The 19,731-nt window shown below is 27.9% G+C and overlaps 1 protein-coding gene and 1 long non-coding RNA gene across 5 annotated transcripts in view; one reads left to right on the top strand and one right to left on the bottom strand.

Moving 5' to 3' along the window:
- LOC107999164 (uncharacterized) overlaps nt 1-5,722 on the bottom strand; it is a 7,465-nt gene extending 1,743 nt beyond the window's left edge. The window contains exons 1-2 of one of the 3 annotated variants that reach the window (XR_009830400.1): nt 5,605-5,722; nt 607-3,141 (exon numbers count right to left, since the gene is read on the bottom strand). This is a non-coding gene — a long non-coding RNA (uncharacterized LOC107999164). Of the gene's footprint in view, nt 1-606; nt 3,142-3,460; nt 3,476-5,141 lie in introns of those variants that run through there. The other 2 variants (XR_001766304.3, XR_009830401.1) reach the window with 2 other exon arrangements.
- On the top strand, nt 1,624-19,731 carry LOC107999163 (nuclear hormone receptor FTZ-F1 beta). Of its 2 annotated transcripts, none has more exons than XM_017058846.3 (8): nt 1,624-1,984; nt 12,927-13,449; nt 14,830-15,257; nt 15,559-15,897; nt 16,336-17,017; nt 17,256-18,133; nt 18,221-18,511; nt 18,766-19,731. In XM_017058846.3, the coding sequence occupies exons 2-7, from the start codon at nt 13,122-13,124 to the stop codon at nt 18,485-18,487; spliced, it is 2,922 nt and encodes a 973-aa protein (XP_016914335.2). In that variant the 5' UTR covers nt 1,624-1,984; nt 12,927-13,121; the 3' UTR covers nt 18,488-18,511; nt 18,766-19,731. The 2 variants fall into 2 exon arrangements, with proteins under 2 accessions (XP_016914335.2, XP_061932788.1); XM_062076804.1 differs by lacking the exon at nt 1,624-1,984 and adding an exon at nt 12,307-12,533.

The raw sequence follows: 19,731 nt of genomic DNA, 5'->3' as shown, positions 1-19,731 counted from the left end.
TTTTATCTATTATTATATCTATTATTATATTTTATCTATTATTTATTTTTAATCTAATCTTAAAAATAAAATAACAAAATATAATTATAAAGAAGATAAATATCACAATTTCATTTGATATTGAATTTATATATTGATTTTTACTATTTTTTTTTCAAACGATTATTTTTTAGACATTTAATAATCATTTCATATTTAATTATTTTTTAGTATTCTTTAGTTATTTCGAACATTGAATAATAATAAATAAAGATTCTGATTACTAATTAGTAACAAATACATTTTCAAATTTGTAATAAGAAAAATGTATATAATTAATTAATTCAATTTTTGAATATTATTTAAAATGACTTTAGTTTTAAAATATATAAATATTTTATATATCTAACATTATAAAATACAAACAAAATAGAAAAATTAATTAATAAAAAATTTTTAAATAATTATATTATAAAATCATTACTATAAAACATTACTATAAAAATAAAATTAATAGATTTTATTAATCAATCAAATATATGAATAAAATTCTAATTATTTAAAAAATAAAATCATAAAACAAACTGAAAAATCCTTAATTATATTTTATCGATCAAAAATACATACGTAATCTCCTTGTGAATAAACACTGGGAAAAATTAATTATATCTTTCTAATTTCTTCTATTTCACTAAAATCACAGAATAAACGATATTAATAAAAAAAAAATATTTTAAAAGATGGTTAACGAAGCATACGTTCGATTTATACGCAACGTTCCGGTTAGATCAAGTTGCGCGTCGCCATATTGGAAACATGCTTTCGTATGATATATTTATTTCTTTTGGATACTTTTCAATTAAAACTACAAAATTGGTTCTAAAGATTATTTGAATATAACGTATTTAACAAATAATATGAAAATATTTCATAAAATATTTCGAAAGGTAAATAAAAAATATCAATCCATCATTGTTAATTAAATAGGTTATTAATTATTATTAATATTAGTATCAATAATTAAAAATATTTTTTAATTATTTTTTTACATTTTTAGTTACTACATACGTTAATGATAATAAAATGCTCAAAAAAAAATATTTTAATAGGAAAAATTGTTATTAACAATGTAATTAACGTATAGTTTTTTATTCATTATTTAATTAATTTTTTGCAGCAATATACTATTCATTTAATTTGTTTTTTTATTAAATATTTTATTTTATCAATTATTATAATATTTATAAATCTTTAAATACATTAAATGTTTATTATATAAAGGAATATAATTCCATCTTTATTTGAGAAATATCTAATTATGATATTTCATTTCATTTATTGTTGTATTAATTTATTTTAATACAAAATATCTTAATGAGTCCATTAGTTAAAATAATCAATAAAATGCGAATGAAATTTTTAAAGTTTCTTTCGTTTTATGAACGTTTTTTGAGTATCATTTCAAATCAATTTCATGAAGAATCGCTATATTATAGTACATCGACGCGCGACAACGTCGTCCATCTGGTGGTGATGCACTGTACTATTGGCACTGGCTCTGAACACGAGCATAGAAAGAGAAAAAGAGAGAAAGAGAGACACAGGTACGAGACGAGCTTGTGGTGTGAGGTAGTCGTAGCCACCAGTCAACAGCGGAGACGGAGACGGAGAGTCCGAGGTAGCCCGTGCCTGTAGCTGCCCGTGGCTCGTTGTAACTCGTTGTAACGTGACGCGAAGGTGTGCCAAGCTCTTTCGGTTGCCTGTTACTTCGTCCGAAGACGCCCGATTGCACATCTACCATAGTGCCGTATATCGAAAGTGTCGGTAGTAGTGTTGTGTGATCTATCGACCTATCTGTCCTCGTGTGCTAGCCGAAAAAACTGTACCAGCCGAGCTATACATCATTGTGGAAAACTGTCAAGATTGTCGTGTCCCAGACGCTGCCTTTCAACCCGAATGCTTTGGACAATCCTCGTTGCGGTTGTCGAGTTGCACGAAACATAAGGTAAGGAAACGCGATACACGGAAGTGTATGGAAGCAAAGGTAAAATCGAAAATTGTTTAGTCGGCTATTCGAACGTTGCGCGTACAGAGGTTATGTTTCCCGATGACCCCTCGACTCCCTCCTCCTCGTTATCCCCTTTCCTTTCATCGTTCTTTTTCTCTCTTTTCTTTTCTTCTCTCTTTCTTCCCCCCTTTTCTCATCTCATTCTTTGCTTGATTTTTTTTCGTCACGAACGTGTTCTCATCGATAGAAAATCGTTTTAACTTTATCAGCCTAGCTTTATCCAGAGACTCTCGATACTCTGATATCGAATCGCTGCGATGAATTTCAATCGCAGATCGATTAATCGCCGATTGATTACCGATCTTTCTCTTTCTTTTTCTTTCTCTGTTTCTTCCTTTTGGCGTCTCTTCCTTTTGTCTCTTTACGTCCTTTTCCTCTTTCTCTTTCTCGGCTGCGAGCCGCGAAGGCACTCGCACACATACGTTCTCATACACCGACATATTCCGCTTCTTTCCTGCAAGACCGTGTCATAGCCTTTCTCGTGGTAACGAGTTTCGTAACTTCCCTCGATACAAGAGTCACGAACTATCAGCTGTCAGCCTCCGTGTTCGTACCACCTGTCCAAAAGTCGATTTTCTTCCTTTTCTCTGTCTGGCTTCACAATTTAAACTTCGTCGTTTTTTTCACTTCTGTCCGCCCTTTTTTCATATCTTCATATATCAATTTATTGATTCAAGAGAAAGAAGTTGACACAAATTTTTCATGATTACGCGGCTTTCATGTCGGGAACGCGATGAGAACGAGAACGTGATATAGCCGCGTGTCTACGAACGAGCGAGGTAATCGGAGCAGCAAGCGAGGCTAACCGACTTGGACAATCATGTTGATATTTCGGCGCGCAGGCTTTCTGGCTTGACAGCGTGACCGGCCTTGAGCCCCTCCATACTCTCCTCTTACACTCTTCACCTCCATCCCCACTATAGGTAATACACGATATACACTGCAGATCAGTGCTCCTCAACGCGAGATTCTTGTGCTTGGGAATTTTCTTCGATCGCGCGTGCACTTCTTTTTCTCGTAATGCGCTGCATAAGGACGTTTTATGTTCCAAGTGAACCCGTTAATCCAAGGAGACAACTTATCTCGTTTCGTATCTATAAAGTAATTTTAATTTATTGTTGAAATTTAACATTTTCATATTATGATTTAATATATCCATATTAAAAAATAATATCTAAATTCGATTTATATCACTATAATAAATTTTATAATATGAATAGAAAGAATTGTAATGCTAATTATATTATAATTAATAGAATTAACAGTAAATGAAAGTGCAAAAATAATTTACTTTTAAAATTATATATTTTATATGTTATAATATTATTTTTCAAAATTATGAAAAATTATAAAAATAAAACATAAAAAGCAATATTTTAAAAATATATAAATATAAAAAAAATAATAAAATACTCTTAGAAAATTTTATAGTTTTCTTTTTAATATTATATAATTTAAAATTTCATTTTTTTTTTATTTTTTCCGTATTAGAAAGAATAATCATATGAAATCTTATATGAGTCTTATATAGATTTAATCGATTCGCTTTGCGATGATAAATGCATTCTCATCGGAACGTTATCCTAATGTTATCAAATCGAAGGTCGAATGCGAATTCTAACACGTAAACAAGTTATCTTTGATCAAGGAACTTCGAACAAAAGTCTGACATTCTACTTATAGTTGCTTCTTATTGGATTTATTTTTTTTAATTAATGTTAATGGAAATTTCATATTTATCATTAGATCAAAATTCGATATCTAAAAACTATATATAATGATGTAAGGATAAAGATTATAGATTAAATTAGACAATCATTATAGTTTCTTTTATGTTTTTTTTTATCTTAACATCCGATTTTCTTATTTTAATCTATTTTTAATTTTCCTTTCTCATTTTATATTTATAATACAATTTTTATAATAAAAAATTGCCTAAATTAATAAAAATTAGTAAAAATCTTTTTTAAAATTATTATTTGCAAATTATTATAATTGTTTCACTATTTTATTTATATCTGTGTGCAAAATCTAAATAATTTACAATGATAACATTTTATAAAAATAATTAATATCATGTTTTTTTCATTTGTATCAAATTTTTCAATTTAATTTAATCTGTTTAATTCAAAAAATATAATATATAATTATTAATTCACAGTGATTTAGAAAAAGTATATTCTTGTTAAATAAACAAATATATTATTTGATTTATTGTTTAAATGAAATATGGAAATAACTGAATAAGTCGAGAAATATAAATGAAAACGAAGGAGAGGGGAGAAAGGGAGGATAGAATAGAAGTAGAGGAGCACGAGAAAATCGCTGGCTCGAGACTGACTGTTACAGAAAAAAGGAAACGGGATCAAATGGATGGGGCATTAGCCTATAGCGGTATACATGAATACAATCAGTAATGACACTATTGACACAAAATTGACCATTAATACTTCTTTATCATTTAATCATATTAATTATGATTTTTTTAAAAAATAATTTCAAACGTTAATGATAAGATATTAATATAAATTTTTATTGTACTTAACAAGTATTTATAAAAAATGTAATTCGGTTTTACAAATATTCTTCTTGAAAGAAATACAAAATTTTATTATCAATAATTGTAGGAAATTTGTTATAATAATTATAAGAAATTAAAATTTATCATGTTATCTGCAATTGATAATATCTAAATTATCAATGAAATATTCTATTTTAATAACATAGAAAAAAATAAAAATAATTTTCAGAAACCATTTATTATATAATTGTTAAAATATAAATTATAAAAACGTGAAAATATCTAAATATTTATATTAACGTATATTACAAAAAAATTATACAAAATTGTGTTTATTATATAATTATATTATAAGATATTTTTTATAACTTATAATATGAAAACTTATTATATTATAAATTTTTCTTGGATGGATATTATATTATATAAACTTTGCAAAAAAATCCGTAAGCATTATGTTCATATTGTATTTAAATAAATATAGGAATTTGTTAATTAACTTATTAAATGAGTTTTGTTTATTTGTAATAGATTACAAAATATAAAATTACATACGAAATTGATTATAATTACCTGCAAGAATTGTTGATTTACTTCGTATTATGATAAATTTTTAAAATTTTACAGAATCATAAATTCTTATCTGATATTTTCGATAAATTTATAATCGTCTTCCTTAAAGCATCGCAAATTAGTTTGAAGACATTGTGGATTTTCAACAATATGACAAGAATAAGGAAATATATTTATAAAATATTTCATTTTTATAAACATAAAATAAATTTTTAAAATAAAAAATATTTCCTTAAATTTTGTATTATCACTCCATTTTTAAATTAAAATAAATTAAAATATTAATAATATTAACCAAAAAGAAGTAAAAAATTAATGATACTGTGTATATCAAATAATAAAAGTGATGAGTTGACCTAACCTCTAAAATATGACAAAAATATTGTATTGCAAGTTGAAAGAATTATTGTTTGAAATTATTCTGAAACTATTGAAAAGTTTAATTTCTATTACTTATTTGTACCTTAAATTTTTTAAGGCAAGATTTCGTTTATATAGACATAATACACAGGTAAAATCCATTAGTAGTGGCAGCGACGGGTTTGTCCATGATACTGCTGGTAATCGCTACTCGAGATTGCGCAAGCTTCTTCTCGATCTTATCACAACCGCAGAGTGTATACATTACATATGCATACACGGACTGTCATGATATATGTATTATACGAATATGCATATAATATATGTAAAAGTAAACGAATGTGAAAAATATTAACCTATACAAGGTGTATTAAAAAAATTAGGAACAAATGATTTTATTTCATAAAACTTATGAGATTATAAATTATTTGATAATTTTAATATCTCGTAAAATAAAAAAAAATTAACCAAAAATTATATTGTAAATATGATAAGAATAAGGAAATAATTTTAAATTATTTATTTATAATATAATAACACAAAAATATTTTCAATATTAACATACTATGTTTCTAAAACTTAGAATAGATTTAGATTTGAATTACATTTACGATATTAAAAAAATTTTGCTGGTACTTCAAAAATTAAAACTAATTTATATAAGAAAAAATTGTTAAGAATATTGATTTTGACAAAATGTTTTAAAACTATCGAAATCAATAAAATAACTTATACATTATATATTAATTATAATTATAATTATATATTTTAAATAATTATAATTATTTATAAATATGTTTATTTTGAATTAAGTTAATATGATGATAAGACAAACACAGCTTTTATTTTAATATTATAAATTTTTTGTGAAAATATTGATGAAAGTGATTTCATTCCATAATTAAAAATAATCTGTAAAAAATATTTTCATATTTGAATACACGATTAATATTACACACTATTCGACTTGTTTACTTTGTTATTTTATCAGGCTTGATGTAGAAAGAGACATCTGAATGCATTTTTACTCCATACATATACAGCAACACGAAAACAGTAATGCGATATGACAATGTATAGATATAGAATGCAATGTAAGTAGGTATGTGCGCATATGTGCACATTACGTAGAGAATTCTATGTCGCATAAATGGCTTTCATTGCATATATACAGTCCCACACCCTGCATGTGAAAAAGAAAAAAGAGACAGAGAGAAAGAGTGTGTACTGGAAACTCCCTGGATCCTTGAGACACGGATAGACCTAGTGCGACTTATGAATATTGATGAACCTTTCCCGTACTTGCCCGACCGCACCTCAACATTTATTACTCGACAGCGATCTTCCTCTTTTCTTCCTCTTATTTCTTTTCTCAAACTAATTTTTCTAAGCCACTACGCCATTTAGTCAAATTTTTTTCAATTCTACATTCATTTAGTTTCCTATCTATTCGATATAATAATTGTGCATGCACAACCGCTAGATGTCACTAGTTATAGTGTTTATTACTTTATGATTTCAAATTGTCAATTAATAATATATTTTTATGCATGAAATAATTTGTTATAATAGATATTATAATAGATACGCATGTTAGATAATATATAATATACATCGATAATTTTTGAACGAAAGAATCAACATTCTTTCGTATGTGTTTAAAGTTGTGAAGATTGCGGATATTCCGTATAAGAAAATATATATACGTTTGTAATCATTTCATACGTTTGTAAATATATATTCGTTTTAAAAGAAATATTTCGCACTGCCTTCACATATGTTGGTTTAATTCAAGGTTTTGATCCAGAATTGCTGCATCAATTATAAATATGCGAATATTACATTCCAGAGGTCGCTGAAAACTCTTTAATATATTCAATATGGTGATTGGTATACATGAAAACGTGCATGGTACTGCATGATCATATATACATATATATTTTCAACTTAACAGACATGCCGTTATAAATGTAATTAGTTGCTAATTGATATGAATAAATTTATGTATAGAGGGGAAAGTTGAAATACATTATTCCTTTAAAAATTATAAATAGGAATGCAAGGTAAGATTTAATTGGTTTTTATGAAAATTTGAAAATAGAAGAATAATGGAAAAATATTAACAAATAAAATAACAGAAAATTATCATTTTCTCACAAATTTTGTTTTTTATTGCGAATAGCATATAGAATTGTATCGTAGATTTTGTTTGAATCAAATATTTTAAAATACATACATGTATTTGTAATTTATGTATTATAAATTTATCTAATTTATAAAATTAATAGAAAAAATTAAATAAATTAAAAGAATTTCTACTATTGTTCAAAAGATATCAAATCATATATTAAATTAAGTTAGATTAGTAAAAAAATCAAATATTTTTTTTTTAATTGAATAAAACTTATTTATATAAAAGATATGATCACTTATGCAAGAATTAAACGAGACATTCTGTAAAAATAATTATTAATTAAATTCATAAATTTATCCATAAAAATTTTTTATATTTACATTGCAATTAAATATAATATTGTATTGTTTCGAAATTTCATTAAATTTTGTTTTTCAATAAATCTTTGTGATTATTATGGTACTTGCTCGATTCGAATTATCGAAAGAATTATCCAGTTTACTATATGCCATTATCGACTGTTCTCTATCACAAATGCAATTTTTTCTAACATAAAGCCAATTCGACGCGATCTCATTGAGGCAAGCGAAAACAAAATGCGGCAATGTATATACGAGACGACGGTAGCTGGCTGTTGCAGCCGATCCCGAACCGAACCGGTTCTTGATGTTGCTCAAAAATGCTTCTCGACCGGCTATAATAATTTTAATTGACACCCAGACCAGACCAGAGTATTCTCGATCGGTATGTTCATATACCTAACTTCGTACGAGGTATCGTATCCGATAAATGAAAAATGAACATTATTGGTATTTTTACGTAATCTCAAACGTTTTATCTAGATGTCGCGACGTTTTCATTTTTTCATGCTCATGCTTTATCATTCGACAATGATCTAGAACGTGATGCAAGAATAATAACGAAAGTAAGTTTCGATTAATTTTTTATATATTTATTATAATAAATACATGTTAAAAAAATATATATATATATAAATACATTAAATAATAAATTATACAGAGGTTTAATAACGAATGCAATATAGTATATATTATTTTTAGATTCGATTACACAGTAGATAGATAACAGTTTTACTTTTATCACTATTTAACATCGATGGTATCTTTAGCAATTTTCAACTTCACTAATCATTCGAGGAATATGAGATATAAAGAAGTTATAAAAATATAGATTATATTATTTGAATTGTAAAAGTGTTTTCATATTTTTCATTTTAATATCACCATAATAAATAAAGGTCAAATTATTACAAAAAATGGTTAAAGTATTTAATTAAAACTTAACATTCACATATATTATTGAAATGATAAAAACGTGCATTAATTCTTTATGTAATATCATTCTAATAAAAATATTCGTATTTATGATTTTCTTCGATGATTTTTTTTTATCATGATATTATATTGCCCATTTTATTTTTTAATAGTTTCACATAATGAACTTGATTTATAATCGATAATTAAATATGTGCATATGAGAATATATATAGAAATTCTATCAATGTTGAAAAATTACAACGTACAAGAAAATGCGCATTTATAAATGTGCGTAATCAGAAAATATGTGTAAAGTTAAGTATCTATGCACATTCAACGAGATATTTAAACGTATGCGTAGTTGGGCCTGTCGAGCTCACTGGCCCGGGTGAAAGGAAAACCCGCGCCTAGCTTCCAGTAAAATAGAGAGAGAGAGAGGGAGAGAGAGAGGGAGAGGGAGAGGGAGAGAGATTCCACGTCAAATGCAGTACTTTTTATACTTGGAACGCGACTATGGAGACGAGGAAAGCTTCTATGAAATACCTTAACATGATCATTGTGTAACGGACAGTCATGTAAATGTACAATTATCGCGCGGTAATTATTATCGGTCGGCAAAAATAATAAAAAAATCCATTATATGAAATAGGAAAATTTTTCGATCGCATTTCTATTTGCTAAACATTTTTGAAATTTAAATAATTTATAAGAAATAATTTTAAATTTTAAAAATAAATTCATTTGTTATTAAATATTGGTTTTTTTAATATCTTGAAGAATTTTTGTATAATTTCAAATATAATATTTTCTTTTTAATTTTGATACAATAAGAAAAATATATATGTAAATTAAACGAAAATAATGTGTATATATATATATATAATTTTTATTTAAAGATATATTTATTTTTATTTATTCTTACTATATGAATTCGAATTTCATCTGATTGAGTTTATTTGATTTGTGCAAAGTATTTATATTGAGTAAACTCGTGACTTACGTGATTAACTTATGTTGGTACTTTATATCGAAGTCAAATGTCCGTTACACTCGTTTATCCTTCGTTAATATCGCTTTAGAAAGTGTACACCGTTCCCGATAGGAACAACCTCTCACGTTGTCGATATGCATTTCCACGAAACATACTTTATTTGATAATTAAAATTTGCCTCTCACAGTTAACCAATGCGAAATTGTGAAAGCTAGAATGATTAATGATCAATTCGATATTTAAATGATCAACTGAAAATTACGCGATTTTCAAAAATAAAATAACATATTGATATGTTGCTTTGCAATTTTTAAAGTATATAATTTATCGTATAATGTGACATGATTAAATATTATTGATTTTTTGTTTTTTTCTAGTAAATTTGAACGAAAATGCGGAAATAGATGCATTCAAATATTTTTAAAATAAATTAACATTTTTTTATACTATCGCGTAACATGGAAAAATATTTTCTATTAATTTTTCTATTAATAATGATTGTTGTTGGCAAACTTGTTTAAAAATGATTTTCTTAACAAATGGTGTGGTTAATATTTTATTTGTCTCGTCGACAGTGACGAGGTTAACGTAATAGGAAAATAAACATAGTTCTTCATACTTCTTTCATGGTCATTCTGTGTCTTAATCGGGGTCTATGGTATATACGACCTGCTCAAAATAGAGCCAGCGTGTACTCTTAAGGTCATCGATCCCTCTTCCGCGTCACCTGCCATGCTTACACCTATCGAGATGTGAACATAATATCACATGATAGGATAATCTAATGTATATTTTAACAAAGCGTGCAATTTTCCATATATATATATATACACATTGTTATTGATTGAAAAAATTTTTAAATAATAATATCCTCTCTCAATGTAAAATTTATAAATGAAAAAATTTAATTGATGATTTTATAAAACCATTTCTTTCGATGCAAATTTATAACACGTAATAAAAATAGAATAATTGTAAGATATAATTATAATATATTTACTAATAAGTAAATATAAAAAAAATAAAGTAATAATTATCTGATCGATAAATTTTTTCATTCTTTATTTAAATTAATAATACTTTTTGAGAATAAAATATTAATATCATAATTATTTATTTATGTAGAAATTTAGCAATATTGTTAAATTGATATTTAAAATATATAATTATTTTTTCATGATCATTTTTTTTTATTAATAATAATAAATTAAAAATTGCAATTCTGATTCTATCTATGGATATCGAATTTTTCTATAAGCAATGTCATTGACTCAACTATTTGCAACATGTTTTGATATACTAAAAGAACCACGTGTCCGAAAAAATCCTTTCAAATATAATAATAATTTACATTTATCAGTTTAAATACGATTATTAATTAATATAAATTACAATTTTGAAATTAAACATACATACACACACACATATATATATATATATATATAAAAATTAGAAAATGTTTGAAAATGTTAAGCTACAATAAAATCGTTGAATCTGATTAACAGAATGAAGAATTGAAAATGATTCGAACGAGAATATCTTTTGAAGTTTTCAAGAAAGGTAAAACGTCGCAAGGTTACATTCGTCCAAATATACGAAAAAGAGCAATCTTGGTGCATCGTAGTGGATGGCAGTGGCGTGGTCGGTGCGCCAGTCAGAGTAGGGAGAAAAGACCTTGAATCGCGTCACGTGACCACGAAGGTACATTGGAGTTGGGTAGGGCGGTTGCAGAGGGCCTTGACCTTACCGTCGGCGTCGCAGCCATAGTCTGTAACTACCATCGTCGTGGCCTTTACGAACCTCCGAGAAGAAGCCGCGTAATGCTTCTTCTTCTTACAATTTAATTTTTCTTAGTCTTAGATTTATTACATTCATAAGAAACTTATTCTAATATCACACTAACGATATCTTTCATCATTAACTTTCAACAAAATCCGTTGAAAGAATGTTTTATTATATGAATGTACTAATGTAAAAATGAGTTTTCCATCAAAATTTTATATCGTATAATTATTCTTATTTATAACAACCAACGATAGTTTTGTTATATACTTCTTAATGTTATAAATTTTAATAAAATAACAAGAAATATTAAAATAAAATATTAAAAATAAGAAACAATTTTCATGTTTCAAATTAATAATATTTATAACTATTATCATATATATATATAATATTGTATAATGTGATTTTTAAAAAGACGGATTTTCTTCTAATTTCTTAAAAAAAGAATTTTTCTTTCGTAAAATAAAAAATTTAATAATTTCATTAAAAAAAATCTTTCTTAAACAATATTTCAAATTCCCAAGCAATTCATAGATAATCACAGCCAGTAAAATGCTAAATTTTTATCGCTTAGAACACGTAGTAAAGCTAAGTGTTACACTATCGTCTGGAAATAATTAACGGTGTTGACGCATCGAGCAGACGTAACGGACAAAGAGCGCAATTTTGTACCGGTTTTTCCTTGCTTGGTGTGTTATATCGTGTTGCGTGATCAGTTACAAACAAAAGGTACAACTACGAAGCGCGTTTGCGTTTCCGCACGAAGGTCGATCGGTGGCTCTCCGGGACCGGAAGTGGACCGGCCTTGCGGGACGGCCGTCAGTGCATACTAGCGGAACTTAGATGTGTGTGACCGCTTCTATAGGCTCTGTTTCCCAGACACGTTCAGTAAACGCTTTTGGTGCACCTGGATGCACTTTCTTCTGACGCATCTCGATAAAATTTGATATCATCTTGATTGAAAATTATACGTTCTTTTTTTTTTCAAGTGAATATTTTCACATATTTAATTTTAATATCATGATTATTATGAATTACATTTTTTTTATTTTTAACTAAAATTATTAAATTTAGTATATAATTTATAAATATATATCTTACTTTTATATTGATATTTGCTATTATTCGTTATATATGTTTATAATCATTTTTCCCTAAATATATAATAATAAATACATGTAATTAAAATATTCGGGTAAATATATTTTATACATAAATTCTCACTTTTCTGTTCACAGGCACACAAGCATCAATCTGACAAATGTTTGAATTTACATGATCGGATGAAAAATTAGAAATTATATTATATCGGAATAGTCGCGAAAAGTAGCTAGCGCAGTCAGAGAGGTTCTTTCCAGGATGCCGCAAGGTTTCGCGATCGTTCAAACACACCGAGTCGCGTCACGAGCGTGCGGCAAATTGACCAGCTGAGGATGTCGGAGCAAAACGGGCCCAGCGAAGGCCCAGGACCGGGTCCGGGACCGGGTCCCGGTTGGTGGCCAGCCTCGCAGTCTTGGAAGACGAACTCTTGCACCGCGACTTCCTCGTCCACCGGCTCCACCGCATCAGACAACTCCGCCTCCGTCTCTGCCTCGTGCACTACCTCTACCTCCTCCCTGGCGACCACCACTTCGCCCACCTCGACCAGCTGTTCCTCGACCCCCGGTGGATGCACGATCACTGCAGCTCGCTCCTCCGAGACGGGGAAAAATGTCTCTGTCACAACGATCAACGTACCACCCAATCAGGATATGCACGATGGTAAATTTTTTTATTATATATCTGTCTTTTTGAAAAAAAAATAATCCGAATTTCTTTCACGTTCATATGTTCAATTGTTTCATTTATATTTATATTTTTTAGTAATATTATTATTTGATTGATTTTTTTTAAGTTACAAATTAGTACTTTTTAGTTGATCATTAATTGATTTTTATTAAAAACATTAAAAACGGTATTATGTAATTAGTAAATGAAGAAGTTTTTTTTACAGTGATAGTTTTGTTATGCTTGTGAAAATTATAAAAATTATGTGCTTTTGAAAATTATAAAAAAAAATAATTCGATGATTCAAACTTCTTTCTTATATTCAACATTTTAATAAAAATTTAGGATATCGTATTAATTTAAGTAATTATATTTTTTAAATATTATTATTTGATTCTTGTTTTTAGATAAAACTTAACCTCGTTGTTAATTACGCTTAAATATCTTATTAATAATTATTATTAGCTAATCAAAAAGTTTTTTTATAATGACATTACATATCGTTTAAATAATTTAAATTTTGTGATTATATTATTAAAGTCTTATGCTTTTCTTTTAAGATATTATATAATTTTTAAGAGCATAAACATAAAAAGAATTAGATTAGGAAAGATGAAAGCAACTTTTAATGTTTTATTTCTGATTAAATCTGAATTAGAGTTAGTGATTTTAATAGTTCTCACGATCAGAAATTATTTACTAAGAAAGAATAGAATTATGTACTTTTTTTTTAAGTGATTTTTTTTATTTATAATAAGATATTCTAATAATTATTATTTCGCTTGCGTTAATAATATTAATATAGTAAATATTACTATATCGTCTTGCAATTAGAACTTTAACAATGATATCATGAAATAAATAATTATATTCCCAAATATTATCTTATATTACCAAAAACAATGGAAATATTTGAAGTTCTAATATTATGCAATGTTAACTCATACATAATAATGCTATATTTTATTTGAGATAAATATCAAGAATAATTAACTCTTTATATAATATAAAATTAATAAGTCTCTGAATTATCTTTAAAAATAACAGTTTCATTTATTCAATTTTAAAATTTTAAATAATTTAAGATTTCTTTTTTTCACTAATGACTGCTCTCCTTTCGTAACATATCTATTAGAACGTCTCACAACATAGTACTACTAGCATTGCATAAAACGATATTTACCGTTCCGCTTTGCCCCGGTTTCTCCTACTCTCTACTCTGCAGAACATCCTCCATACTAGATATCGCACGCTTGTTATGTTTCAAAAATCTATTTTACTTTTATTTACAATATCCTTACTTTTCCCCTCTTTAAAATATAAATCAAATAATTAAATTTGATAAAGAGATTTAATCAATCATTTTTTTTTTAGGCAAGGGTATATGCAAATATCTCACCGGCCAGAATGGCGTGACAGTGTCCGTAGTTTCAAGCTGTGGATCCGTGCTAGGCTGTGGAAATGCGAACATTGTGTCTACTACGGGAATCGGTAACAACGCCGGTACGCAAAGCATCGGTATCGGTATTAATGTTATAAACCAGAATACAGCAGATGAAGATGCTGAGGATAGCGATGTCGAGATAAGCAAAATTGACTTTCGAGGGGTAAATTTGCGCACGAAGAAGAAGCGAGATGTGTCGATTAGTCAGAGTGGTGAAAAAATCGGTGACGGGGACGTAGAAGATGCAAATGGTTGTTATGATGGGAACGACGTTTCCCAACAACAACCAGAGAGACCTATGTCATGGGAAGGAGAATTATCCGACCAAGAAATGTCTTCCAATACAATTACAAATCAAGTATGTGTCGGTAACTTGCTAATTTATCAAACAAATTATTTTATAAAACAAAATTGTAAATTCTTAGGTTATTGTTTTGAGACAATTCAACATTTGACTTTTCAAAAAATTGAAATCTGTTGAAAAAACTGAATTTCCTAATAAAAAATGAAAATACTGAGAATAATTGTAAAACATTATAAAATTCTAAGAATTTCTTAGCCTATATGATTATTTTTAACAAATTCTATATATTTATTTATTATATTTATTATATTTATTTGTTATCAATCCTTTGATCATTATATTAATTTTATTATAGGATACACATGAAGATACATCAATGGAAGGTGTTCAAATATGTGGTGCGAGTCCTGGACCTATAGAGCAGAAATTTCCTATAAAACCAGAACCAGATTTCCGATCCAGTCCTGGATTTACATTTGGTTCTTTTCATGATACAGGATTACCTCTAACTCATGGTCATCAAATACAACAACAACAACAACGCAACATTGAAAATCTTGAACAAACACAACAAAACGATTTGCCTCTTCTTGTAGGAAAATTACTTGGTGGTTATAATAGCTCAACTCCAAATCATAGTCCAGTTTTAAATCCTAGACATCATCTAACAAAGCATAGCCACACAAGATCACAGGTAATATAATTGATTTAATGATATGTATTTTAGAATTCATTATTTAAATATATTTTCATTTTTAATTTCATATTTTTAAAGTATTATTTACAATAAAAATATAATAGTTTAGATATAATTTAAATGATAGTTAAGAAAAAACTAAATAGAAAAAATTACTTAATATTATAGACATTTATTCCATTATTTCTCTGAAAAATTTTTTTATATCATATTCATTCTTTCATAATTTTTAAAACAATTTATTTATATATATTTTCATAAATCAGTTTTAAAGACATATTTTTATACATTTTCTGAAATAGAATTTCATGGAATAAATAAAATTATTATTAATTAAAATTTGTAAATAATAATAAATAAAATTTATGTGTAAGTACATGATAAATTATGAAATGTTATTATCATATCATTGCTAATATTTTTAAAATCTTTCAGGTACCATCACCAGACTCGGCAATTCATTCCGCATACAGTGTATTTAGTTCACCAACGCAAAGTCCTCATGCAGCTCGTCATTCTGCCCTAGGGGCAGGAAGTCCAGTTCCATCTTCATCATTATCTTTGTCGCGACATAGTTTCAACAATTCGACTTCTTCATTATCTTTATCGTTGTCACATTCGCTTTCGAGAAACAATTCAGATGCCTCAAGTAGCTGTTACAGCTATGGCTCTCTCAGTCCACCCACGCATTCACCCGTCCAGCAACCAAGACATCCGCAACATCATCAACATCAAGTTGCTCAAGGAAGTCCACTTCATCTTCCGGCTACAGCTTCACCTGCCATTTCTCATCACTATTCTTCCTCTGCACCGGGTTCTGAATTGTCTCCTGAAGGACACGTTGCTACAGACGATCAAGAAGATTGTCGAATACCGTCAGCACCGTCTGGTATTTCAACTAGGCAACAATTAATTAATAGCCCATGTCCAATCTGCGGAGATAAGATTAGTGGTTTTCATTATGGAATCTTCTCATGCGAATCGTGCAAGGGATTTTTCAAACGCACCGTCCAAAATCGGAAAAATTATGTGTGCCTTAGAGGCGCGGGCTGCCCCGTTACTGTCGCTACAAGGAAGAAATGCCCCGCCTGCCGATTTGATAAGTGCCTCAATATGGGTAAGATAAAAGAAAATTAATTATAAAATTTATAGATCTATTTTAAATGTAATTAAAAAAATTTTTTTAAATTTTATCATATTTTATGTTTATATATTATCTTAATTTGTTTTCAAAGATTCTTATTCTTTTTTTAAATAAGATAATAAAAGAATAAAAGAACTTATAAATATTTTTTAAAATATTTTTAAAATATTTTCGAAATACCATATTATATTGTATTGTATTGTATTAATAGGTATGAAGCTCGAGGCGATTAGGGAGGATCGCACTAGGGGTGGAAGAAGTACCTATCAATGTACATACACTCTTCCAGCAAGCCTTGTTGGTAGTCCTGCAAGTAACATAGCTAGCGATAAATTAGCTACTGGAGGAAATTGTAGTCCAGCTCCAACTGGTAATGAACATCACTATCCGGCAAGACATCATTCAAATCACTCTCATAAAATGCAAGTAGTACCACAACTTCTACAAGACATCATGGATGTGGAGCATTTATGGCATTACAATGATAATGATCGTATGACCGGAAGTGGAGGAATAAATACTACTAGAAATAATGATGCAATGTTATTGGGAGTTGGAAGTAGTGGAGGAGCTGGAACAGGAAATGATACGAGTTCAAATATTGAATGTTCGTCCAATGGAACCGCAGGAAATGGTAATCCCAATAACAGAAGAGATGAGAGATCATGTTCTAATGTTTCTAACGTCGGTAATGAACAACGAGCTACGCCCATTAGTAGCAGTTCTCAAATTAATAATACAAATGGTAATTCAACTCAACATCCTGATTTCTTATCGAACCTCTGCAACATCGCTGATCATCGTCTCTATAAAATAGTGAAATGGTGTAAGAGTTTACCGTTATTTAAAAACATTTCAATTGATGATCAGATTTGTCTGTTAATTAATTCCTGGTGCGAGTTATTGCTCTTTTCATGTTGTTTTCGGAGCATGAGCACTCCTGGTGAAATTAGAGTATCTCTCGGCAAGTCGATTACATTAGAACAGGCTAGACAGCTTGGCTTAGCGACCTGCATCGAGAGGATGCTTGCATTTACTAATAATTTGCGAAGACTTCGAGTAGATCAGTATGAATATGTGGCAATGAAGGTAATTATTTCTTTTTTTATTATTTCTATGAATATCAAATTCATTATTGATTTTAAAATTAATATAATATTTAATTATCATATATAGGTAATAGTGTTATTGACCTCTGATACAAGTGAATTGAAGGAACCTGAAAAAGTTAGAGCATCTCAGGAGAAGGCTTTACAAGCATTACAACAATATACCATAGCAAGGTACCCAGAGATGCCTGCCAAATTTGGTGAATTATTATTGAGAATTCCAGATTTACAAAGAACATGCCAAGCAGGAAAAGAATTGTTAAGTGCGAAACGTGCTGAAGGAGAAGGTAGCTCGTTTAATTTGTTAATGGAATTATTAAGAGGAGATCACTGAATTATTACCGCAATGAACAATACCGTAAGTTGTTTATTAAATTCATTGAACACAATAAATGTATTTATTAATTTTATAAATATAAAATTTTTTATTTAAAAAATTCAATAATAGATAAATCTTTATTCTAATTCATTTTGTTATATTATCATATTATTACATCATATTATTATAAGTGATTAATAAAGCTATTAAAATAAAAATATAATAATATTACTTCATAATAGCAAATATAATAATTTTAAATATAAATTATAATAAAAATATTTTTTTTTCAGATTCCACGCTTATAAAATCTGTAAGCTTAAGGAATTGGATATATTAAATAATCAAGAAGCAACAAAAATAGAAACAAAACTATAAACATTATGGTCCACGATACATTAGTTCTGGGTGAAGGGACTACATTCTTATAGAACTAATTAGAAGTTGATTGCTTGATGCATAAAGCGAATGAGAAATGATGTTTCTTTTCTCTTTTTTTGTTTTTTATTCTTTCTTTTTAAATTAAAAATACTTTCATGGAGGTATTGTATAATACAATTCCGCCTTGAAACATGAATTTCGAAGCGGCCTAATGGTAAGCTCGAAATGTTCAGCATGCATATTTGCAAAAGAGACTGAAAATATAATCGAAGGAGAGATACAGAGCATTTACTTTTACAATAATATCAATGTACAGAGATAAAAAGATTGAGAGAGAGGGAGAGAAAGAATGATAGAGAGAATGAGAGTATGAGAGTCGATATCAAATAGCATAAAAATGCTAAATTTTATTAGGTAGATTCAATTTGTTCAAGTAAACGACGAATACAGAGTTTTAACCTTGATAATTATTATAATAATAAAACAACCAGTATTTTATATTGTTCTGCGCTTACTTAAAAATAAGACACAAAATAATGTCTTATATCCCGGTAATAAAAGTGTACTTAAAATATGAGTCGACCAATTGTTTACTTATAGAGCAGTTAATCGTGTAATAATTAATAGGTAGTAATATCGAGCTAACATATTGTCAAAACATTATGGTTTTTATCTATTATATAAATACATTTTTTTATTCTCTGTATGTTTTAATAACACGCCAACGACGGATGAAAGATTTTACCAACGTATGTCTGTTTTTAAACAGCGAAAAATGATTTGCAATCATTTTTTTTTTGTAAATAAATTTTATTTTAAAACATTTGTTTCCAAATTATATTGTATTCAATTAAATTTTTATGGAATTTTTATAAAAA

Source organism: Apis cerana, linkage group LG6 (genome assembly GCF_029169275.1).
Source record: "Apis cerana isolate GH-2021 linkage group LG6, AcerK_1.0, whole genome shotgun sequence".
Classification (NCBI taxonomy): domain Eukaryota; kingdom Metazoa; phylum Arthropoda; class Insecta; order Hymenoptera; family Apidae; genus Apis; species Apis cerana.
The sequence above is the reverse complement of the archived record's forward strand: the minus strand, read 5'-3'. Positions and strand labels throughout refer to the sequence as shown.

Excerpts from the sequence above, each read along its gene's own strand:
- LOC107999163 (XM_017058846.3), top strand. The coding sequence starts at position 13,122 with ATGTCGGAGCAAAACGGGCCCAGCGAAGGCCCAGGACCGGGTCCGGGA. Across the intron at positions 15,258-15,558 it reads CCAATACAATTACAAATCAA|GATACACATGAAGATACATC; the intron begins GTATGTGTCGGT and ends ATTTTATTATAG. Across the intron at positions 15,898-16,335 it reads ATAGCCACACAAGATCACAG|GTACCATCACCAGACTCGGC; the intron begins GTAATATAATTG and ends AAAATCTTTCAG.